At 41.4% G+C, this 26,147-nt stretch overlaps 1 protein-coding gene across 2 annotated transcripts in view; it reads left to right on the forward strand.

Annotated features, from left to right (window-relative positions):
• The window catches only part of SPAG16 (sperm associated antigen 16), a 1,690,414-nt gene that overhangs the window by 798,331 nt on the left and 865,936 nt on the right, over nt 1-26,147 (forward strand). For both annotated transcript variants that reach the window (XM_082260930.1, XM_082260929.1), the window contains exon 12: nt 9,659-9,844. In XM_082260930.1, the coding sequence (XP_082117056.1) occupies nt 9,659-9,844 (186 nt within the window). The remainder of the gene's footprint in view (nt 1-9,658; nt 9,845-26,147) is intronic.

The raw sequence follows: 26,147 nt of genomic DNA on the forward strand, positions 1-26,147 counted from the left end.
TGAAAAATACGACAAAGAAGACCCAGGACTGTTGAGCAGATAGAATCCTATGTCAGGCAAGAATGGGACAGCATTCCTCTCCCAAAACTCCAGCAACTGGCCTCCTCAGTTCCCACACATTGATAGAATGTTGTATAAAGAAGGGTGGGATACTACACCTTGGTAAACATGGCCCTGTCCCAACTTTTTTGAGATGTGTTACTGCCATCAATTTCAAAATGACCTTATTTAGGTCTTAAAATTGTACATTTTCTCAGTTTAAACTTTTGATATGCTTTCTGATTTATATTGTGAATAAAATATGAGTTTATGAAATTTGCAAACCACTGCATATTATTTTGGAATTGGGGTTGTATTTTTCATAGACTGAATAGCGTGAACCGTCTTGCTCACCTAATATACACACTGAAAAATGATTTCTCGTAAAAGCTATAGACTTAGGCTTGCAGTAAGTAAGTAATTGGATAGTGTGACAATATCTACATATCGTAACAAGCGGACATTACACCCCAACATGACCTTTGCAAAAGTGATGGCCGACAGCAGAGATTCGCTAGGCTGAAACTGTGTCTTATGTTACAGAGATATTTAACAAATAAGGCAGGGGTGCAGCCATTAAGTACAAACTCAATAAAATTGCCCATTCCATTGACCTCAGCAATGTTTTCCCAAGCTTGAAATTGCTTAATTGGTTCAAGGGACGTCAGTTTCAAGATGATTGTGCTTCTCTGAACTTTAATCCATTCCACAAGCTCTTTCTGAAAACAATTACTTAGTAGCTTTTGCCTGCTCAAACCTGCATGAGCAGAGTGGAACCATATTAAAGACTGCAGAAAGCTCTTCCTGTATTTTTTTATATTTTGTTGCTATTTCCATTTGACAATTAGATTTGCTGACCATCGGTCTTGTTAGTGGGCATTTCACAAGCATTTCAATAACTGAATGATCACATTGGAACAAACAGTACTTGAGAACTCATACTTTAGGGTCCTAGTTATATAGATTGATTAAAGATTTCAAATCCTTTATTATTTTACTGATCAGAAGCCCTTTCTAAAAGGAGCCGGTCATGAAGCAACATTTCTGTGAAAAGGCTCAGATAGAAGCTTTTTTTTGATTTTCATGCCTCAGTTTCCATATTGAGTAAAAAATTGGCTGCTCTTTTTTGGGTTTTAGTTCATAAATTCTGCAGCAATGGTTAAAGATCCCTCTGCTGGTAGCACCTTGGAATGTCAAATCACTGTACTCTCACACAAACAATAGCCCAGGTCTCCATGGTTGAACCAGTGCTGTTGAGGAAACTATAACAGTGTTGATTGAATCAGTGTATGGTGGTTGGGGGGAATGGGGATATGTCAGACCAATGAAAATCCAGGTCACTGCCTGTGTGTAAGAGCAGTTGTCTGACTTTTCTGCAGAGGTTGCAGCTCAGGGCATTTTAACTATTGCTGTAGAACTTAGGAACCAAAGCAAACCTAAAAAAAAAACAGCGTATTTATTACAATGCATACAAACTGACTTTACAGTAACAAAATAATGGGGGTTCAATTGGGCTTTAACCACTTCAATACCAGGCACTTTTATCCACTTCCGGCCCAGGCCAATTTTCAGCATTCATCGCTGTTGCACTTTAAATGATAATTGCGCGGTCATGCACCCATATGAAATTTATATAATTTTTTTTTCACACAAATAGAGCTTTCTTTTGGTAGTATTTAATCACTGCTGGGTTTTTTAGTTTTTACTAAATAAAAAAAGACAGAAAATTTTGAATAAAATGCGTTTATTTTAGTTTATGTTATAAAAGTTAGCAAATAAATAGTCGTTCTTCATAAATTTAGATCAAAATGTGTCCTTCTACATTTCTTTGGTGAAAATAACCCAAATTAGTGTTTATTACTTAGTATGTAGGAAAGTCCACAAACTATGGTATACATCTGAAAAGTGGTCAGTCCTGATATACTGACGGCTCTTATTTCTTGAGGCCCGAAAACACCAGGACAGTACAAATATGTCAAGGTCTTACCTTGCCTTTCTGTTGGCAGCCATCTTGGACATGTGCAGACTGCTGTTTCTTATAAACTCTGTTTGCATCATCCCTTGTCTGCTGCCTGGGCGTCGCTCAGTAATGATGTTGCACACCTGACTATATATATTACCTGATGGCTTTCAGACCTCGCCCTTGCCTTTGTGCTCTAAGGTGCATCACTGCTAGCAGTCCTCTGGTCTCTCTGGTTTCTCCGTGCATGACTTGGCTTGGCTGACAACCTTCCTGGCTCTGGATTCCGCATCGGCAGACGACCACGGATCAGACGACGACCCGGCTTTGGCAGACTACCCGCTTCTGGTATCTTGGCTTGGATGACTACCTGTTATTCCTGGACTCGATTCCGGCTTGGATGACTACCCGCTTCCGAACTTGACCCCGACTGTTCTTGATTTGGATCCTCTCTCTTGCTATGCGATTAATATTGTTTCATAAATAAATCGCTTTATTTTACTTGCATCTTCATGTGGTCTGGTTTCCTGGCACTCTGACAAATTACCCCCAAATGACCCCTTTTTGGAAAGTAGACAGTCCAAGGTATTTAGCTAGAGGCATGGCGAGTTTTTTGAAGTTGTCATTTGTTTGTCACAATTTTTTGAAAACTGAAGAAATTAAAAAAAAGAATAATAATTTTGTTTTGTTTACATACTGTCACCAGTGGAGTACAACATTATCATATAACAGTAGTGGCACTGATCAGGAACAATGACAGGTGAAAGTATGTAAAAAAAAAAAAAAAAATCCCAGAATAACGGTGCTCCTGCCTGGCCGTTATTGTACTTTAGGCCTAGTGGGAAGATGTTAATGATGGTGGCTTTAAAAAGCAAGGTCTCCGCAGAGGAGAGCAGGGGGGGGGACAGGCTATATGCGCACTGCCTCTCATGCCCCATTTAATCCTCAACTGTCATTTAGAAATTTATCTCTGTTGATCGGTGTTGTTGGATAGTTAGGCTTGCAGTGTTTTAAAAGGCCAAAATGGAGCAATTAAAAGAAGTCCATTGTGAGGGATTACACTTAAAAAACTACTCCCATGGCTCCTTCCACTCTCCTAAACTGAAGAGTATTCTCTTTGGTTTATTGATTTTGTTGAAGTGGTAGCACATACCATATACAATAAAAGTAATATTATTGTATATCCAGATATCCTTCATCCTATGGATATCTGTGGGAGTTTTTTACATTTGCTTGTTTTATATACATTTATGTTAAAATAATAACCAAGCAACAAGTCATATATTATTTAGTTTCCCTACTTGCATTCTGAAGAAAAGGTTGTTGCTGTATTTATGATCATTTTTCCATTGTTTAGATTTTCCCCAGTGACTAAATTGTGGCTGTAAAAAAAAAAGTATAAGAAATAAAGCTAAACGTAGAGAAACTGATGAAAAAAAGCATCGTTTTTACCTGCATTTTTAATCTCCTTTTTTATGTGTAACGGAAAACGTCCGTGGAGAGCAATGTGTGATCTATCTGTACTTCCTATCTTTGCAATATTAATCCATACACTCCCAATGCGGTCTCTTGCCAGCTATTTTTCTCTAGCAACACAGTTATGATCCTCCATTCTTATCTTGCCGATGTTAACAAGTACCAACTTCTCTAGCACTTTTGCTGCTGCCTTTTAAACTTAACTTTAAATTTTACTGATTTCTTCAGCTGTTAACCCCTAAAGCTTTTTTCCCCACCAAAAGGAACTTACTAGTGTCTTATGCCTATTGTAGGAACATCAATGATAAAGGGGTTGTTCATGGAATTCCTAGATGTGCCCACCTGCTGAAGCCTTTATATTACACAAATCTGGCAGCAGTGGCATCTGCACATCTCTAGTTTTAAAACTACACGGTGTGTAGTTGGGGGGTGCAAATACAGCTGATAACTGGTCCACCAGGTTCAAACTATAATTAAAATATGAAATCTGAATGAAAATTGGATACATCTTCATTAAAGCTAACCTTTTGGTCGATATAAAAGACACAGATTATTGAATCTGTGTAGACATTAATGCATACTTAAAGGGGTTCAAAAGGTTCAAGCCTTTTTAAACTTCACGCATTTTATGCATGAAGGTAAAAAAAACCTTTCTCCCAAAAAATCTTCCCCCACAGCCCCCCCCAATACTTACCTGAGCCCCATCATGATCCAGTGATGTGCACAAGAGCCTCGGCTCTCCTTGGACTCTCCTTTCTCATTAGCTGAGACAGAAGCGGGAGCTGGTAACTCATGCTTCTATCAATCACAGCCAATGAGGAGAGAAGGGGGTGGGGCCAAGCCACAGCTGTGTGTGTGAATGGACAAGCAAGATGCTTGCTCTGGGGGTACTTGGCAGGAGGGAGGGGCTAGGAGCACTGGCAGGGGACCCGTGAAGAGGAGGTTCGGGGCTACTCTATGCAAAACTGCTGCACAGAGCATTTATGTATGACATGTTTAATAATACTTTAAACTCTGATATATATTTTTTTTAAATACCCCCCCCCCAGGAAGTTTATACTGTAATGTTTTAATATGCACTGAATATTAGCATGTCATGGAAAAATTACCTGTCAAACAAAGTCCTTAAGTTCTATGCTATCAGCGCTTCAGCTGGTCATGGGTTCTTCCATCTTCTCCTGGTCTTCTTTCCAGGTTCCTCTGTTTAGCCACTTGAATGACCAGACTGCAAGAACATCGCTCCTGCTCGTACACACAGGAGTCACTTCATCATGGAAAAGTGGTGCTGCACATGCGTGACTCAGCGTACATTACCAATCACAGGCAGGGAGAAGCATTTATGATTGAAAAGACCACTAGGGTCTCATCTGACATAAAAACCCTCCCTGTCAGCAATTTACATTTTTTTAATAATGATGCTTTAACCAGTTTCCGGACCACTCGCCGCAGTTATACGTCGGTACTTTGACGTTAAATACCGGGGTTATGGCAGCAGATAGCTGTCATAACCCCCGTATTTTTTTTAAACTGTCAGCGGTCCTCTTTCATATAAGGGTGGTCCCAGCAGCCTGTTCACTGTGGAATCATCCAAACAGTGCGGCTGGAGAGGTGCCTCCCACCTCCCGCTGCTTCCTGGTCATTTTCCCCGCTTACCGGACCCGCCGGAAAGATGTGAGGGCAAGAGGACTCTATAGGCCCAGTCCAGAAGTGGTTAATACATCATTAAATGTATTTTTAAATGCAAGCAATTTAAGAGGCCTGAATTTGACCTTCTATCAGCCCAATTTTCCACAAATCAGGTCTAGAGTGTGAGTGGAAAAAGCAGTTTAGAGAGCCAGTCGGTTCATGACCTATCAAGAAATTTGCTGATAGCAAGAGAAAGCAGAATGACAAAGAGATGAGCTCATCACTGTGCTGCTTCTCCTTTCACTGTCCAGTAACAAGCTCTCCAGGAAGAACCGAGAGAAGATATAATGTATAGTGAATGATATTTTATTACAGTAATGGTTGCACTTACATTAAGAAGTTAAATATAAGCATAAAACAAGCGGGCAAGGTGTGCTTCAGCGTGCTCCTGGTAACCTGGTACACCAGGAAGTTACCAGGAACATGCTGATGCACACCTTGTAATAAAATATCCTTCACTATATGGAGAGCATTAGATCTTCTCTTTTCCCTTGCAAATATTGACTGAGGAGGAGGTCCGGGATAGCTATCCCTAGTGGATGAAGAGTCTTGCTATCGGGATACCTGGTTAAATGCTGTCTGACCCTGTGGGGTCTGTGTTTGAAGGTGAGAGGCAGAGAATGCCTTGGTGGAGGGATGATATGAGCACACAAATATTCATTGCATGAATTTGCCATCAGCACCTTGGTCTCTGCTCCCTAAACCAACGGAAGGACTTTTTCTTACATCTATCCCTGCACTTTACAGATTGGAGTTCATGTGTTGAAGACTTTGCACTCACCTGTAATGTGATATATTGGGGATTGTTTCTCCTTATAAGTGGACTTGGATGCACCAGCTCTTATAGAGTGTTGTTTTAATGTGTTTTATATGATTGCGCTGCACTTTATTTAAGTAAATACAAATATGGCTTGTAATTCACAATGTATTGTATATCCTCTACATGCTTTGTGGCAGAAGCTGCTTCTTCAGGAGGTGGTATACTGTATATATTATCATCTACTACATGGCAAACATTTTATTATGCCGGTGTATCAATATATTGTGGTGAATCTAGGGTCACCACTTGTTATTTTTCCCTAATATGTAATCTTATTGGTTGTTATGTAATATTGCAAAAGTACTTTGCATTTTGCTTGACAATAATCATTTTTGGGTAGTGGCACCTAAACATTTTTAAATTATCCTGTAATCATTGAATTTACAGGCAAACAACATTAAACTCTTATCTCTTCCATCATCCAATGAAAAAAATATTTACATAAACCTGTAATATTTTGCACAGCAGTGTTCATGATGCCGAGATGAACTTGTGCACAAAAGAGTTTCAGCTTCTGCACATTTATTAGGGAGTTAGGCTTTGCCCGGAAGAATGAGGCAGAACAATCACATTACAGCTAAAATAAATGTTGCAGAGATGCTTGGCTTCCATGGCCATCTGCTTCACTGTAAATGAAATGAATCAACATTTCTTTTGCAATAAAACACGTCAAATAGAAACAAAAATAGTTTCATATGAAATCAAGTTCACTTGCTACAGGAAAGAACAGTTTTATAGTCTATTTCATATTCAATTTTACTTAAGTTAATCTGACATTGTACTCTTTTGTACCAAGTTTTATACTATCACAGCTGAAAAGAAGCTCTCATTAAAATGAATATGTTTCTTTATGACTGTGTACTTTGCAAGGAACACAAACACTAAACATCCAAAATGTGGTTACTATTTCCCAATTAAAAAGGCACATTCTTCCCTCCTCAAGTCATTAATTCATACCTTCCCTTTGTGATTTGAGACTGAGATTCTGTCTGACATCCATTCACACTGTCCTTGTTGCTCTGATCTGAATTTTTTTATAAATAAATACTGGATATAAACCTTTCTGCAAAAGTGATTAGGCAAGAATTTTATAAGGCAAAGTTTATTCCACAAAGTATGGTTTGTATACTTGTTTAAACATTAAATTCAGTTTCACCAAAATCCTTTAATCACTCTCTCTTCCAATCAGCTTCCCTATCAGTACAATTACATCCCTACATGTGGGGTCCCACCTAAGGTGTATTTTTCTGTTGTTATATTGAACTGCAATACATTATTATTTTTCTAGTATATACTGACATCAGTGATTTTTCAGTGTCACTAAAACTTTCTTATATTTTGTATATGGTATCATCTTTTTTAGTGCTACTTAGTTCAGTTCTAGCTAGAACCTTGTTGCTTTTTCCAGTTCAGCATTATTTGTCACAGGGATAAGGATTAGAAAGTCATTGGGGTTGGTTTACTAAAACTGGAGAGTGCAAAATCGAGTGCAGCTCTGCATATAAACCAATCAGCTTCCATGTTTTATTGTCAAAGCCTAATTAAACAAGCTGAAGTTAGAAGCTGATTGGCTACCATGCACAGCTGCACCTGATTTTGCACTCTCCAGTTTCAGAAAATTTCCTCCATTGTCTACTTATTTTTTAAAAGATTGGAAAACATCCTCTATATTGCACTTATCTGAAGTTAAATTGTGTCGAATTCAACTTCTGTCTTATTGAAGAGTTCTGCTGATTGTGAATGGTTCCAAGTCAGCAAGTGGCCATACTATGGAGGGAGGGATGCCTCCATCAACACGGACTATGTTGATGGGGGTATTCACGCTATTTCCTTCCCTTCCACCCGTGGTGAAGGAAAGAAAATATAGTCCTCTATGGCTTGCCCTGTATGTTGTGAAGATATGGACAGTGGGAGAATTTTGCAGTTTAGCAAAAGACAGCTGGATAGGGCTGACATCATTCAGTCCACAAAAATGCTGTTTTTTTTTTGGCCACAATAAAGTAGAAATTTTGTGCATTTCTGGGATATCAACAGGTGTTTTTATGTACTTTCGAGGTCTTTAAAGGAATATTATGTAAAAAAATGTGCATGCATTGTGGGGATGTATTCTATTAGTTTCTTAATTTGCCTTGACATACACTTCCTGCAAACCGACGTATGTTTGTATGTATGTACGTTGGCTTGAAGAAGTGGTTGTACCAGGATGATGCCTGCAGCTGCAGGCATCAACCTGGTACCATTTTTTAGAGCCGGCGGTCGGCTTTCAGGAGATAACAACCGATGTGGCTCAGCAGCTGCTCGGTTGTTATCCCAACAAATGGTAGGGGACCCCCCCTTCTTCCGCGACTCTGCCCAGGTCTACTGCCCCACTGGGAGACCCGAGCAACCAGCCAGCACGTCCGCTGGCTGGTTGGCGTCCCAAACAAAGCCGGTTTTGATCGGGTCTCCGATCATGTAACCCGGAAGCGACATCACAACATCACTTCTGGTTTACTCGGCTGCCAATGGCGCCGATTTAAAAAAGTATCCGTATTCAGAAATGCCTATTTCAGCCTTTTGAATACTTTGAAGTGCAGTGGAGGGGTCTGGGGTCTTTTAGACCCCAGATCCCTCCATAAAGAGTACCTGTCACTGCCTATTACTGTCACAAGAGATGTTTACATTCCTTGTGACAGCAATAAAAGTGATCAGTTTTTTTTTTGTAAAATATAAAAAATAAAATAAATAGGAAAAAAATAAAAATAAAACGACCACGTCCCTGTGAGCCCGCCCATGAAAGAAAACGCATACATAAGTCATGCCTGCAAATGAAAATGGTGTTCAAATCACACATGTGAGTTATTGCCACGATCTTCAGAGCGAGAGCAATAATTCTAGAAAAAGACCTCCTCAGTAAATCTAAATTGGTAACCGTTAAAGCGTCGCCTATGGAAATTTATAAGTACTGTAGTTTATCGCCATTCCATGAGTGTGCACAATTTAAACAACTGCCATTTTATTCTCAGGAGTCTTTTCTAAAAATATATATATAATGTTTGGGGGTTCTAAGTAATTTTCTAGCAAAAAATTCTGATTTTACCTTGTAAACAACAGAAATAGGCTTGGTCCTTAAGTGGTTAGGGCCCTTCATGTACAGTACTATATTGCTGTGGAATAAAATGCTGAGTAATCTGTCTTCTCACTTCCTTGTCTGACCAAGGCTGCAGCAGTGTTTCCAAAATGCAGCATTCCCGGTGTCTTCTGAAATGTATACAATAAAAGTCATGTACATCTATAGTTCAGTACATTATTTTTTAATGTCTAAACTTGATGCACACACGACATTTTATAGGAAGCCCAGGGTTTCTCACAATAGTATTGCTGCTCTCTCTTTGGGCAGGCTGGGCACCTGTGTTCAGAAGATTGATGAAGAGGGCATGGGGAAAGCTGGATTTTAGGATTCTCTATGCAATTTCATATATGCAATGCCATCTTTTTTAAAACCAAATAAAATCAATCTACAGAATACTTCTAAAGAGATTTAGTAAAATCAAAAAAATGATGTAGCGCATGGTCAAAACATTTTCAGTTGACATATAAGTGATTCCTTCAGATCATAATCAGTAATACATTCATTAACACTAATCAATAATAAATAATTCATTAATGTTTCAATTTTTTTCTGTCTTCCTTATTAGTGGCACCAAGCTAGCAACATGCTCAGGTGACACAACTGTTCGGATCTGGGACTTTGCTAAGTCAGAGTGTATCCTGACATTGGAAGGCCATACACATGCAGTGTGGGGCTGCTCCTGGCATACATGTGGCGATTTCTTAGCTTCCTGTTCCTTGGATAACAACAGCAAGATATGGGATCTTAACAGGTACATTATACTTTTTTGTTGTACGTTTTCCTTTGTTTTATTATCATATGAATGCTGTATATATACAAGTGTGCTGTTGTGAAGTAAACAATAGTGCAAATACAAACACTACTGACAAATAATATTGCCAATATGTACAAACATATATAACCAAAAGTACAATATAGTGCAATAGTAAAATAACAAAAAGTCCATATGTGATATAAAATCAACTGGTGACAACTCAATCGTTTGTGTGCTGCATGCATCACCACTGTGCAAAAAGAGTTGAATTGGCTGCTTACCAGACCCGCAAGAGTCAATGTGCATGTAAACTGATATGGGATAAATCCACGGACCAAAAAATGATCAGCGTCTCCAGGGTCATGGATGGATATAAGGAGTGAAGAAGGAGGACTGAGTGCATCATCTCTTATTAAATCAGGTTTATTAAGGTTAAAAACACTTAGGAAACAGACTGGGGGATGTAGCACGGTTCTCGTGACATCATGGCCGTCTGCAGTGCGGTCCGTGCGTGCTGACATCACGGCTGTCTCCACCCGACGCGTTTCCCTTGATTAGGCGTCAACTGGGATCAGAGCTCGTATGAATGGCTTTCCATTTAAAGAGGCAAAGAGCAATATTCAATATGGGAACCATGTGGAAATACTGTTTTTTGGCATTTACTGCCAAAAGCTAGTAAAAGTTTCAAAATGTTGTGCTATGAGTTACTGATGGAATGTGCAGCACAGCAGAAGCTTTTTAGGAGTCATTGACACCTCCACAGCAACACAAGTCACTAGAAGAGAGCATATCTGTACTTAAAAAGAATACGTTTCATATCACTTTATTAGAGGTGGCTGAATTTTTTGTAAAACTCAACTTTTTAAATGGAGAAACTTTCAAATGTAGATTAGAATGTGTTGGCTCATTGAATGTTTAGCTACTTTTTTTCACTGAACTACAAAGATGACTTGTTTCCTTGCCACAGCGCTTTGATATTTATTTTTTTATTTATTTCTATATCTTATTAAACAAGATCCTAATTGTACTATTTTTACATGTCGTTTGTTTAGGATCACTTTTTCAAGTCAGTTTCTGCCTACATATATTCAGTAAACAAGCAGACTTTTTGCAAACTTGATTAACACTAAAACCGAAACACTGCCAAAAACATATTTTTATGCAACTATCTCAGTCGGCATTTAATTTGTGAAGCTACCATATGTGTTTCTAACTCAGAACAATGGATGTTTGGTGTTTTATTCAATTTGGGATTTGTTTTTACCTTTTCTTTCAATTTTTTATGTTAATAGCTTTGTTTTGAATGTAATTGTCTACTTTGTTATTTTATTGACACAATGCAGTGAAGATGTAATAGTGGAAACAAAGTGGGACGCTGATGTGTACTAATACAGGGAAGATAGTCAATTAAATTAGAATAAACCTGTTTTAACTGTCACAATGCAATATACATATAAGACATAAATGAATAAAAGGAGTCCATCATTATTTGTGTGATCACTAATAATACGTGAAAAACAAAATTAAAATATTTAATAGAAACTCTTCATGGACTTATTTCTTTAGTTCTCAGAAAAGTTCCACACCTTTTGATATATGTGAGTGTTGTCTGTGTAAATTCACTTGTGCCACCTCTGTGCTCACTAAACTCTTACCTTCATGTACCTAGTTTGCATTGTTTATTTATTTATTTATTTATTATTCTTTATGGCGGTTTAAAATGTTTTATTTTTTCTTATTGTAAGTGCAATATTTTTAGCAATAAATGGGCACATTTTTAAATACTAAATGAGAGGCTCTGTATATGCATTTTCCTAACATGCTTATCCATACATCGATCTGGGATCTTAAAGGGCCAGTACTCATTAACATCAAAAGCATTGTAAACGCTATCTGGAAGGCCCCTGGTGGAAAGGAGGCTGGGCAGTTGGCACTCATCTGCAGAACTACATACTTGATGGATGATGTTAACTAGGTGCAATATCTGGTACATACAGGTGAGAGTTTAATGAGCACAGAGGTGACACGTGTGAATTTATACAGACAACTCTCAAATATATCAAAAGATGTGGTACTTTTCTGAACATTAAACAAGTAATGAAGAGTTTCTACTGAATATTTTAATTTTGTTTTTCACGTATTATTAGTAATCACTTTGCAGGTATTTTAGTCATTTATATGTTATACAGTATCTCTAAAAGTGAGTACACCCCTCACATGTTTGTAAATATTTTATTCTATCTTCTCCACTTTCGGGGTGTCCAAAAACCACCTGTGCTGACCAGACTTCTCCATACATTTACTCACCGACCTAGCCTTTTGTGTGACATCTGTTGGGGCTACTGACATTAATTTGAAGATGGTGGCACCCAACAGCAGTCTTAGGACTTTTTGAACTCTATAAGGCTCCGTTCACATGTAGGCGTTTTGGGGCATTTTGGGGGCGTTTTTCTGCTCTAGGATCAGCTTTCAAAACGCCCAACCAGACAAATCCTATTCATTTCAATGGCCCCTGTTCACAACTGAGCGTTTTGACGCCGTGAGCAAAATGCCCAATGCTCAAAAAAGTACATGAGCTTCTTTTTTGGGCAGATTACAGGCGTTTTCCATTGGTCTCTAGTCAATCTAAAAACGCCTGCACACAAAACACCTGTAAAAACGCCTGCAAAAACGCCCATAAAAACGCCTGTAATAGCAACACCAAGATGTAAACGTACCCTAAAGGTAAACAACACGCATAAAATACTTAAATATGCATATGACCTTATGGGAAGTTTTTTTTCCTTATGAATGATCAGACACTGGGGCCTTTATAATGCTTAACAAAAAAGTAAGTAAGGGCTAAAGGCACCTCATAAACTTGAGGTAATCACTGCCTAATGTAGTTCGTTTTGGTAGAACTGGGCAACTGTCTTCATATAAACAGCAAAAAAGAGAGTTAAACAGTTACATTTTGTGATTGACCACTATTGTTTCTCATGTATTGAAGCCTGCTTATGAATATTTAAATGCAAACCCCAGAAGATTGTTGTGTCACAATAAAATGGTCCACTATGTGAAAGCATGAAGTAGCAGCCAATAGATGGCAGGAGATAAGCAGCTGTCAAGGGGAACAAATGATTGAAATAAATTGCTATGCAGTAAAAAATGGGTTAAATATACCAATGAAGGGATAACTAATGATCCACAGCTCCAGGTGATTCAGGTCAGGGAAGGATCTATGGAGATGGAGTATAAGACCTCCAGGGGTACAGACGGCTGCCATTATATTGACAAAGGGGCAGGTCCCTGAAACATGTTCGTCATCCCACTCTATCAGATGACTTTGGTCTCTTCTAACTGTCCAGAGGGAAGCATCACATGCTGACAGTGGTCTGTACCCCTGGAGGTCTGGTAATCCATCTCCTGGCCCATCAGTCCTACATCTCACACTGCTGTTGAATGGATCCCCCACTCTCCTTGCTGTCCTGAGTCCATCTCTAGTGCTCTCTAGAGATGGCCTTGCGGTTCGCCCGGCGGTCGGTTCGCGGCAAATTTTGCTTGTTTGCAAATTCGCACAAAGTCTGACTTTTGCCGCAAATATGTCCGCGCTTCCATTTTCTTTTTCATTCAGAAGAACTTTGACCCTTGACACAGCCGTCAGATGGAACAGGACAGCCAATTGAAACATTTCAGCACATGGACATGCCCCCTACCCTATAAATAGACCCGAGCTGTCGGCCATTTCACATTCTGCATTTTGTCAGGGTAGGGAGAGGTCTGCTGTGCTCATGAGGGAGAGATTGCCAGACACAAATAGCTCTGTGAAGATCTACAAAAGTCCTTTTTCAGGGCTGGTATTTCGGTATAGGTCTACTAGTATCTTTTCAGGTTAGGGGCAGGTATCCAGTCGGTGCTTAAGGGGCAGTTAGAGATTGGCAGCAGTCACACAAATCGCTCTGTTATGTCCACAAAAGTCCTTTTCAGGGCTGGTATTTCGGTATAGGTCCAGTCTCTCTTCAGTATAGGGACAGGTTATCCAGTCTGTGCTTCAGGGGCATTTAGAAATCGGCATCTGCAGTGACACAAATCTCTGTGTTAATTTCCACAAAAGTCATTTAAAGGGCTGCAATTTGTTTGGTATTGCTGTGCAGTGCACTAAATAGGGGGGTAATCCACGGTATAATATACTTTGTAGAAAGCATATTATAGTGGATTAGTAGTATTATTGTGCACTGTGCAGCATTGTGACAGGTGTGGTGACTGAGCATTGCTGCAGCTCTTACAGGAATAATAAAGGGGCACTCTGACCGCAATATTAAAGGGGAACTCTGACTGCAATATTAAAGGGGCACTCTGACGGGAATAATAAAGGAGAACTCTGACCGCAATATTAAAGGGGCACTCTGACGGGAATAATAAGGGGGAACTCCGACCGCAATATTAAAGGGGCACTCTGACCGCAATATTAAAGGGGCACTCTGACGAGAATAATAAAGGGGCACTCTGACGAGAATAATAAAGGGGCACTCTGACGAGAATAATAAAGGGGCACTCTGATGGGAATAATAAAGGGGCACTCTGAGCGGGACACACTGGATGTAAAGGGGCACTCTGATGGGGACACACTGGATGTAAAGCGGCACTCTGACGGGGACACACTGGATGTAAAGGTGCACTCTGATGGGGACATGGATGTAAAGGAGGGACTCTGACAGGGACACACTGGATGTAAAGGAGGACTCTGATGGGGACACAGACACAGGCTGAATGACGGCGGGGGACACGGGCTGCATGACAGCAGTGACATGGGCTGAATGACGGGGGAATACAGACTGGTTGAGGGGGGACACCGGCTGAATGAGGGGGGACACAGGCTGGATGAGGGGGGACACAGGCTGACAGTGTGTCCCTGTCAGAGTGCCCCTTTATAGGTATCCAGTAGGTGCTTAAAGGGCAGTTAGAGATCGGCAGCAGTCACACAAATCGTTCTGTTATGTCCACAAAAGTCCTTTTCAGGGCTGGTATTTCGGTATAGGTCCAGTCTCTCTTCAGTATAGGGACAGGTATCCAGTCTGTGCTTTAGGGGCATTTAGAAATCGGCATCTGCAGTGACACAAATCGCTCTGTTAATGTCCACAAAAGTCATTTAAAGGCCTGCAATTTTTTTGGTATTGCGGTGCGGTGCACTATATAGGGGGGGAGGGGGGTAATCCACGGTATAATATACTTTGTAGAAAGCATATTATAGTGGATCAGTAGTATTATTGTTCACTGTGCAGCATTGTGACAGGTGTGGTGACTGAGCGTTGCTGCAGCTCTGACGGGAATAATAAAGGGGCACTCTGACCGCAATAGTAAAGGGGCACTCTGACTGCAATATTAAAGGGGCACTCTGACTGCAATATTAAAGAGGCACTCTGACCGCAATATTAAAGGGGCACTTTGACCGCAATAGTAAAGGGGAACTCTGACCGCAATAGTAAAGGGGCACTCTGACCGCAAAATTAAAGGGGCACTCTGACGGAATAATAAAGGTGCACTCTAATCGCGATATTAAAGGGGAAATCTGACCACATTATTAAAAGGGCACTCTGACAGGAATAATAAAGGGGCACTCTGACCGCAATAATAAAGGGCCACTCTGACCGCAATAATAAAGGGGAACTCTGACCGCAATATTAAAGGGGTACTCTGACCGCAATATTAAAGGGGCACTCTGACGGGAATAATAAAGGGGCACTCTGAGCGGGACACACTGGATGTAAAGGGGCACTATGATGGGGACACACTGGATGTAAAGGGGCACTCTGACGGGGACACACTGGATGTAAAGGTGCACTCTGATGGGGACATGGATGTAAAGGAGGGACTCTGACAGGGAAACACTGGATGTAAAGGAGGACTCTGATTGGGACACAGACACAGGCTGAATGATGGCGGGGGACACGGGCTGCATGACAGCAGTGACATGGGCTGAATGACGGGGGAATACAGACTGGATGAGGGGGGACACCGGCTGGATGAGGGGGGACACAGGCTGGATGAGGGGGAACACAGGCTGACAGCGTGTCCCTGTCAGAGTGTCCCTTTATATCCAGTGTGTCCCCGTCAGAGTTCCCCTTTATGTGGGCTAATTTTTGGTGCCTATACAGGCCGACACTTACTCCTGTATCCTGTGAATGCGTACTGTACCTCCAACCACCAAATACTACGTTCTTAGCTGTCAGGTAAACCCAGGTGGGCTAATTTTTGGTGCCTATACTGGCCGACACTTACTTCTTTATCCTGTGAATGCCTAATGTGCCTTCAGCCACAGAATACTACGTTCTTAGCTGTCAGATAAATGCATGTGGGCTCATTTTTGGGGCCTGGAATGGCCGACACTTCTTTATCCTGTGAATGCCTAATTTTTCAGACTGGAATTGAAAAGCAATGGGTCTGTAAAGGTTCTGCCAAATTGTGGAATGGATGCGGACCCATTTTACAGATGTGTGAATGGACCCTATATGTATTAGACATGTATTTACCGGCTGCTGTCAGTTCTGGCTGATTTATGAAAAAAAAAAATAATAATTTTTTTTCTGTAAAAAAATAAAAAAAAAATTAGGGCAACTTTTCCAATTGCAATACTTCTGTTTTTACATTGTCCATGTGCTGGGACTATTTGTGCACAGCTAGTACGTCTTTTGTGGCTGCAAATATGACCTAAAGGTTTTTAAAGTTTGCCTCCCATTAAAGTCAATGGGGCCCGCCGCGAACTCGCGGTTCGCAGACTTTTGAGAAAATGTGCGGCTGACGTTCACGAACCGCCCCGGCCGATGTTCGTCCATCACTAGTGCTCTTAGTTTGCAGCATCGATTGATCGGCAGAGGGCTCAGTGCACATGCTGACAGCTTCTTGATCCACAGTAGTATGGCATACCACCATCCAGCTGAGCAGTCCCCAGTTTGTGTCTGCTGTTCACAGTTTTACAATTTTCACCTCTTAAGTGCTTCCTAGAGACTGTTTTGTAAGTCTTCCAGTGATATTTTAATAAACTTTGACACATTTATTGATCCTGCACCTTGGTTATTTGTGTGCATCTCTCCTATGGACATATGGATATCTCTCTTATGGACATCTCCTCCAGCATGGCGTGCTGTCTCTTGAGTAGAGAATCTCTCTTCACTAACCGGAGCCCACAGTTGTCTCCTGACGAGAGCCCTGAGCTTTGGCCTGGCCTGTCATTATAAGGGCTGTGTGCACCTGGACACATACCCAGCTGGTCTTCTGCAGGACCTTAACACTGGGTTGGTGATTTCTTCCCCCTTTGAAATCTCCAAATTACAGACCCCATTCTGGGAATACCAAAATCAAGAGGAGACTGGCGTCCCACACTCTGCATACGTACGAACCCTGTGTCCATCCTATAACAATTTGCACAGTGACAGGGCCTCATACTGTCACAGTAGGCAGTATTCTAAAGTCTACATGAATATAGACAGCCTTGTTCAAGGTCACACATCCCTCAATGCCTCTGTTTTTACAGTTATTGAAAGGATATTTTTATTGGCCTGTTATTTCTTTATAAGTGTGATACTGTCACTACAGGCCTTGGTTACAGGACAGTACCACGGCCTCTTAGTTTAATTGGTCATAATATGCCCGATTTAAAATCCCAATGGCCCTTTTCCTCTCCTGAGGATGACACATCTGCTGCCTCAATCATAAGTAGCAAGTCTGTGTCATGCTTTTTGACAGCAAAGGTTAAAATGGCTCAAATCCACAATGACCTTTTTCTCTTCCTGCCTTTTTCTCAGTAAGACGTTCAGAAGAGAGCTTGTAAGTGTCATCCATCAAATGCAAGATTGTGGGAAAACATAATAAAACTTTAAAATACCAAAGGTGCGAAGCAGCATATCACAGGCATACCAGCAACTGTCTCTCTTCCAACAGGCTGTGATAAACAGTAAATAAGAAATAGCCACTAAATAACTGCCTTAGCGAGTGTAATCTCTCTCCTCAGTAGCTGAAAAGAATGTCGTATTTCATCAAGCAACTCATTTCATAGTATGATAACGTGCAGAGTTCCCTTACAACAAATATACCATTTCTTGTCAGGACTGCTCCATAATGCATTAGGGACAAAGTTTAAATCTGTCTTATAGGACTGAAAGGGAAACCGGTTACCCTCAGAGATCAGTACCATGAGTTTAAACAGGACAACTGTATAGCTATGTACACTCCTGTAATATGAGAACACAGAAAGTTATTCTATTGTGTACATCAAGGGTATGTAATGCAGAGCGTTGCTTATGATGAGCAACTGAAAAGATATGTATGTACTTTAAGGTGCACATGGGTAATAACCGGAAGCCTAACCTTGTAAATTATAATAAACGAGTCAATGTGTGCTCATTCACTAATGCTTTAACCCAGGTCCAATTATTTTTAACCTTTGGTGAGTCATAACATGCTAGTATGAATTATTTGGCATAGGTGTGTGCACAGGGTGTGCCTGGGCACACCCTAATCACCACGTGTGGCGTAGATTCCCCCTGTTTAGACCCCTGATGTTTCACCAAAGCCCCCTAACGGAGCTCCTAAAAAAATCTGTAAACATTTTTTTAAAGAAATAAAATTGTAAAAAATTATAAAAAATAAGTCTACTGACACCATCCATTGCTCTACTGACACCGTTAGTATATATACACATGCACACACATGCATATGTGTTTAAACTTTGGGGTGCACACCCTAATGCAATAGGCTGTGCACGCCAATGTTATTTGGTAACATTATTCGGTCATGGGTGCTATCTCTAGTTATGGCTTGATGGGGGTTGGTAGTGACTGTGGTGTTAAAAGAGGCTCAACATGGACAGTGGGGGGGGGGGGTGAGGTTCTTATTGGCAATTGACTGTGGACCCAGAGAAGGGGGTAGAATGTCAACTGATACATACAGTGATAAAATAATCCAACATTTGAGAAATAAAAAAAATATATATAAAATATAAAAATTAATATTTGTGAGGTATAAAGTGCTTGTGTATTAATAAACCTTGGGTATCCCTGGATAAATCTATGGCGGGTCGGAACCTAGCGGGTGCCCCCTGGATCCCGAGGGGAGATCACTGGCTGTCAGAATGGACATCCCCATTTACACGTAATACTCTTCATATCTGGGATGGCCTTAATGTAAAGGGGGTCTTTTCCCCGGGGGTATCACCTCTTGGCTCCACTGGGTGGCTTCCCCTGGTTTCGACCAGGGGAAGATCCCTGTATTTTTCGCTCCTGGGGGAAGGATGGGAAAACATATTGTGGCAAATTTGCACCCGAGGGGAAACTTCTTTCATTAAATATCCTACACGCACGATTCGGGGATTTCCCAATGTCAATGTGGCGATATAGACAAATGATGGATTTTGTAACTAAACTTCCAGCCCCCCCCTCGATCGATTGATCAACTCTATCCTTTGGAGTCATGGGTGATTAAACCCCCGGAATCTCGGCATTTACTATCTCATATGCACAATCTGGTTTTGGGCTCAGTTGTGGAGACGATACCTTTTTATGTTAGAGAATGGGAAAGAGAGTTGGGAATAAATAGTTAATAATTCTCCCCTCTGCAATTAACTAAAATTATGCAATTAACTCATGTTTCATCTATTAGCACTAGGGTTCAGGAATCTTTATAAGTTTATATCACGTTGGTATAGGACCCCTGCCAAGTTGGCACAGATGATCCCCACGGCTGACCCAAGCGAGGGTGCAGCCAGGTGGGCTAGTTTTTACATATTTGGTGGGAATGCCCACGTATTCAATCCTATTGGGATGATATTCATCCCTGGATACAGAAACTGGCCATGGCCCCTTTGGACCGCACCCCCCTTCAATACCTCTTCCATGATACTCATTCCTCTGTAAAGAGATACAGGCAGAGTATTATTCCGTTTGTGCTGAATGCTGCTAAGTGTCTAATTCCCAGACACTGGAAGCAGTCTACAACTCCTACTCTAGGAGAATGGAAACGAGAGGTTAATGGGATATTGGAGATGGAGAGGGGGGTGCTGGTTTCCCGGGGTCAGCAGTCTTTTTCAAGAAATATGGGCGGGTTGGAGGCTATACTCAGAGGAAATAAGTGACATTTAACATGATTGGAAATAGACTATGGACTTGGAGGTGGTATCGTCTATATTCTTATAATTTATACTTGAGGTGCATGCTCAGGATAAAATGGGGGGTCCCTTAGGGGGGTGGTCACTCTTTAGGGGAAACTCCCCCCCCCTCTTTTTTATTTATTTTTTTTTCCTTTCTCTCTCTCTCTTCTTCTTTCACTTTGACATGAAATTAGAGGTAATTAAAGGATCCGTTTAAATATAGATTAACAGACGCTCTCAGACATTGAAGAGTGGAGTTTTGTGAGACTAGTATTTGATTGAGCAATAAGTATAAATTCCTTCCCCTTCTTCCCCTTCTTCCTCATTTTTTTTTTCTCTTTCCCTCTCCCCCCCCCTCCCCCTTTTTTTTTTTCCATTGTATGTATCACAAATTATGGTATTGGTTGGTTTAGGGGATAATCTCCCCCTTATGATTTGATATTTGATAATAGAAATAATCACATAGGAGTGTAATTCACGATAATGGGAAAGAGGGAAAAATTGGGGTTCTTTTTTTTTTCTTTTCCCCTCAATACAGGGGAATCATGACACTGGGGTGTAGAAAGGTTTTTGAGATGGGAGATATCTCCCCTTAATGGTTGATAATATGAATTAATCACTTAGGGGTATAATTCACGATAATATGATGGAGGAGGGAGGGAGATAATTTTCTCCAAAGATTGTCAATGAAATTCACTGATGGCTAATATGGAGAACATATATGGCTGAGGGGGGGGGGGGGGGTGGAGGGAGGAAGAAGCAATGTTTTCATAATTAAAAATGTTAGAAATGAAAGAGAAGATTTTTTTGGGTTCTTACTAGTGTTGAGCGAACACGGACTGTATTATTCGTGTTCGTACCGAATAATTGGATTTTTTGTACCCGAACACGGACACGGACACTTTACTGTATGTTCGGGTAAAAATCCGTGTTCGGTCGTTTTATTTCCGGGTTTTGCATGCTTTGGCGCTCTTTTCATGGCGGGCTTTCAACAGCCAATCAACAATCGTTTAACTGGTGTGCCTTAAGCCATCCCAGCCATGCCTGCAAATGTCTCAGTAGCTGTGATTGGCCGTCTGAAGCATGTGACCAAGTCTTTATAAGTTCGAGGCAGCCGCAGCGGCGTCATTATGCTGCTTAGATTCAGGGACAGAGCACACATCAACGTGCTGGCTGCTGATTAGGGAAAGATAGGCAGGAAAAAACCATTTGTGTCCGGATAGAATTGAGGGACAGGTCGGAGTGTTTAGGCAGGGCGAGTTGTAGGCATTTTAGGGATAGAGTCTGCTGAATTATAGGGTCAGTGTCTTCTACAAACTACAATCGATATTGCTGTGTGGGGGGTGGGGTCTGCACTCAATCCTGATCTACGATCTCTTCTCAATCCTGTTAGGGACAGAGTCTGCTGAATTTTAGGGAAACTGTGTTCTACAAACTACAATCGATATTGCTGTGTGGTGTGGGATTGGAGATAGGCAGGTGTCAGTGATCCACATCCATTTTTCTGTGTGTGAGCTGCAGTGAACACAATCTTTTTGGGCTGCAGTGAACACAATCTTTTTGGGCTGCAGTGAACACAATCTTTTTGGGCTGCAGTGAACACAATCTTTTTGGGCTGCAGTGAACACAATCTTTTTGGGCTGCAGTGAACACAATCTTTTTGGGGTGCAGTGAACAAAATCTTTTTGGGGTGCAGTGAACACAATCCTTTTTGGTGTGCAGTGAACACAATCTTTGTGGGGTGCAGTGAACAAAATCCTTTGTGGGGTGCAGTGAACACAATCTTTTTGGGGTGCAGTGAACAAAATCCTTTTTGGGGTGCAGTGAACAACATCCTTTTTGGGGTGCAGTGAACACAATCTTTTTGGGGTGCAGTGAACAAAATCCTTTGTGGGGTGCAGTGAACACAATCTTTTTGGGGTGCAGTGAACACAATCTTTTTGGGGTGGAGTGAACAACATCCTTTTTGGGGTGCAGTGAACAAAATCCTTTTTGGGGTGCAGTGAACAAAATCATTTTTGGGGTGCAGTGAACACAATCTTTTTGGGGTGCAGTGAACACAATCTTTGTGGGGTGCAGTGAACACAATCTTTTTGGGGTGGAGTGAACAACATCCTTTTTGGGGTGCAGTGAACAACATCCTTTTTGGGGTGCAGTGAACACAATCTTTTTGGGGTGCAGTGAACACAATCTTTGTGGGGTACAGTGAACAGAATCTTTGTGGGGTGCAGTGAACACAATCTTTGGGGGGTACAGTGAACACAATCTTTGTGAGGTGCAGTGAACACAATCTTTGTGGGGTGCAGTGAACACAATCATTGTGGGGTGCAGTGAACTCAATCTTTGTGGGGTACAGTGAACACAGTCTCATACTTCTGAAGGTTTGAGGGTGCTGCCTGTTCCATACTCCCCCTACTCCTCATCTAGCCTTTTAGGGGTACAAACAATAGTAATTGGGGCCTAGTGTGGTTGTGTACGTGTGATATACATACACTTTTTTGGGATCATATTTTCTATTCCGCTATTTAATCAAAAACCTTTGGGGATCAGTTAAATTGGGGGATAGTCTGTGTTGGTACGTGTGAGAGAGATCCACCTTTCCAAGTTGTTGGGGTTCATCTCATACTTCTGAAGGTTTGAGGGTGCTGCCTGTTCCATACTCCCCCTACTCCTAGCCTTTTAGGGGTACAAACAATAGTAATTGGGGCCTAGTGTGGTTGTGTACGTGTGATATACATACACTTTTTTGGGATCATATTTTCTATTCCGCTATTTAATCAAAAACCTTTGGGGATCAGTTAAATTGGGGGATAGTCTGTGTTGGTACGTGTGAGAGAGATCCACCTTTCCAAGTTGTTGGGGTTCATCTCATACTTCTGAAGGTTTGAGGGTGCTGCCTGTTCCATACTCCCCCTACTCCTAGCCTTTTAGGGGTACAAACAATAGTAATTGGGGCCTAGTGTGGTTGTGTACGTGTGATATACATACACTTTTTTGGGATCATATTTTCTATTCCGCTATTTAATCAAAAACCTTTGGGGATCAGTTAAATTGGGGGATAGTCTGTGTTGGTACGTGTGAGAGAGATCCACCTTTCCAAGTTGTTGGGGTTCATCTCATACTTCTGAAGGTTTGAGGGTGCTGCCTGTTCCATACTCCCCCTACTCCTAGCCTTTTAGGGGTACAAACAATAGTAATTGGGGCCTAGTGTGGTTGTGTACGTGTGATATACATACACTTTTTTGGGATCATATTTTCTATTCCGCTATTTAATCAAAAACCTTTGGGGATCAGTTAAATTGGGGGATAGTCTGTGTTGGTACGTGTGAGAGAGATCCACCTTTCCAAGTTGTTGGGGTTCATCTCATACTTCTGAAGGTTTGAGGGTGCTGCCTGTTCCATACTCCCCCTACTCCTAGCCTTTTAGGGGTACAAACAATAGTAATTGGGGCCTAGTGTGGTTGTGTACGTGTGATATACATACACTTTTTTGGGATCATATTTTCTATTCCGCTATTTAATCAAAAACCTTTGGGGATCAGTTAAATTGGGGGATAGTCTGTGTTGGTACGTGTGAGAGAGATCCACCTTTCCAAGTTGTTGGGGTTCATCTCATACTTCTGAAGGTTTGAGGGTGCTGCCTGTTCCATACTCCCCCTACTCCTCATCTAGCCTTTTAGGGGTACAAACAATAGTAATTGGGGCCTAGTGTGGTTGTGTACGTGTGATATACATACACTTTTTTGGGATCATATTTTCTATTCCGCTATTTAATCAAAAACCTTTGGGTATCAGTTAAATTGGGGGATAGTCTGTGTTGGTACGTGTGAGAGAGATCCACCTTTCCAAGTTGTTGGGGTTCATCTCATACTTCTGAAGGTTTGAGGGTGCTGCCTGTTCCATACTCCCCCTACTCCTAGCCTTTTAGGGGTACAAACAATAGTAATTGGGGCCTAGTGTGGTTGTGTACGTGTGATATACATACACTTTTTTGGGATCATATTTTCTATTCCGCTATTTAATCAAAAACCTTTGGGGATCAGTTAAATTGGGGGATAGTCTGTGTTGGTACGTGTGAGAGAGATCCACCTTTCCAAGTTGTTGGGGTTCATCTCATACTTCTGAAGGTTTGAGGGTGCTGCCTGTTCCATACTCCCCCTACTCCTAGCCTTTTAGGGGTACAAACAATAGTAATTGGGGCCTAGTGTGGTTGTGTACGTGTGATATACATACACTTTTTTGGGATCATATTTTCTATTCCGCTATTTAATCAAAAACCTTTGGGGATCAGTTAAATTGGGGGATAGTCTGTGTTGGTACGTGTGAGAGAGATCCACCTTTCCAAGTTGTTGGGGTTCATCTCATACTTCTGAAGGTTTGAGGGTGCTGCCTGTTCCATACTCCCCCTACTCCTAGCCTTTTAGGGGTACAAACAATAGTAATTGGGGCCTAGTGTGGTTGTGTACGTGTGATATACATACACTTTTTTGGGATCATATTTTCTATTCCGCTATTTAATCAAAAACCTTTGGGGATCAGTTAAATTGGGGGATAGTCTGTGTTGGTACGTGTGAGAGAGATCCACCTTTCCAAGTTGTTGGGGTTCATCTCATACTTCTGAAGGTTTGAGGGTGCTGCCTGTTCCATACTCCCCCTACTCCTAGCCTTTTAGGGGTACAAACAATAGTAATTGGGGCCTAGTGTGGTTGTGTACGTGTGATATACATACACTTTTTTGGGATCATATTTTCTATTCCGCTATTTAATCAAAAACCTTTGGGGATCAGTTAAATTGGGGGATAGTCTGTGTTGGTACGTGTGAGAGAGATCCACCTTTCCAAGTTGTTGGGGTTCATCTCATACTTCTGAAGGTTTGAGGGTGCTGCCTGTTCCATACTCCCCCTACTCCTAGCCTTTTAGGGGTACAAACAATAGTAATTGGGGCCTAGTGTGGTTGTGTACGTGTGATATACATACACTTTTTTGGGATCATATTTTCTATTCCGCTATTTAATCAAAAACCTTTGGGGATCAGTTAAATTGGGGGATAGTCTGTGTTGGTACGTGTGAGAGAGATCCACCTTTCCAAGTTGTTGGGGTTCATCTCATACTTCTGAAGGTTTGAGGGTGCTGCCTGTTCCATACTCCCCCTACTCCTAGCCTTTTAGGGGTACAAACAATAGTAATTGGGGCCTAGTGTGGTTGTGTACGTGTGATATACATACACTTTTTTGGGATCATATTTTCTATTCCGCTATTTAATCAAAAACCTTTGGGGATCAGTTAAATTGGGGGATAGTCTGTGTTGGTACGTGTGAGAGAGATCCACCTTTCCAAGTTGTTGGGGTTCATCTCATACTTCTGAAGGTTTGAGGGTGCTGCCTGTTCCATACTCCCCCTACTCCTAGCCTTTTAGGGGTACAAACAATAGTAATTGGGGCCTAGTGTGGTTGTGTACGTGTGATATACATACACTTTTTTTGGATCATATTTTCTATTCCGCTATTCAATAAAAACCTTTGAGGATCAATTGAATTGCGGGATAGTCTGTGTCGGTACGTGTGAGAGAGATCCACCTTTCCAAGTTGTTGGGGTTCATCTCATACTTCTGAAGGTTTGAGGGTGCTGCCTGTTCCATACTCCCCCTACTCCTCATCTAGCCTTTTAGGGGTACAAACAATAGTAATTGGGGCCTAGTGTGGTTGTGTACGTGTGATATACATACACTTTTTTTGGATCATATTTTCTATTCCGCTATTCAATAAAAACCTTTCTAGGGCAAGATCTTAAATTACAGAAATATGAGGAGACCGTCAAATAAGGGCCGTGGCCTGGGTCGTGGTGCTGCTGGTAGAGCTCCTGTTGCAAGGAGAGGACATGGTCGATCTGTGCCAGCTACACGCACAAGTGAAACACCTTCCTCAAGTGTGAGTAGGCGACAGAACCTGCATCAGTATTTGGTAGGGCATCAAACGCCCCTAGAAGTGATGAGGCCAGAACAAGTTGAGGCGATAGTAGATTGGTTTGCTGCTGACAGTGCCTCCAGTTCCTTCACATTGTCTCCCACCCAGTCTACTGCAGAAAGGTCAGAGTTGGCACCTGCAGCCAATGTCCAACCGTCTTTCACCTCACCCCCTTGCAAATCAGGCCAGCAGTCTGAGCCCCAAGCCATACAGCAGT

The sequence above is a fragment of the Pelophylax lessonae genome, assembly GCF_965119305.1.
Source record: "Pelophylax lessonae genome assembly, chromosome: 6".
Classification (NCBI taxonomy): Eukaryota; Metazoa; Chordata; class Amphibia; order Anura; family Ranidae; genus Pelophylax; species Pelophylax lessonae.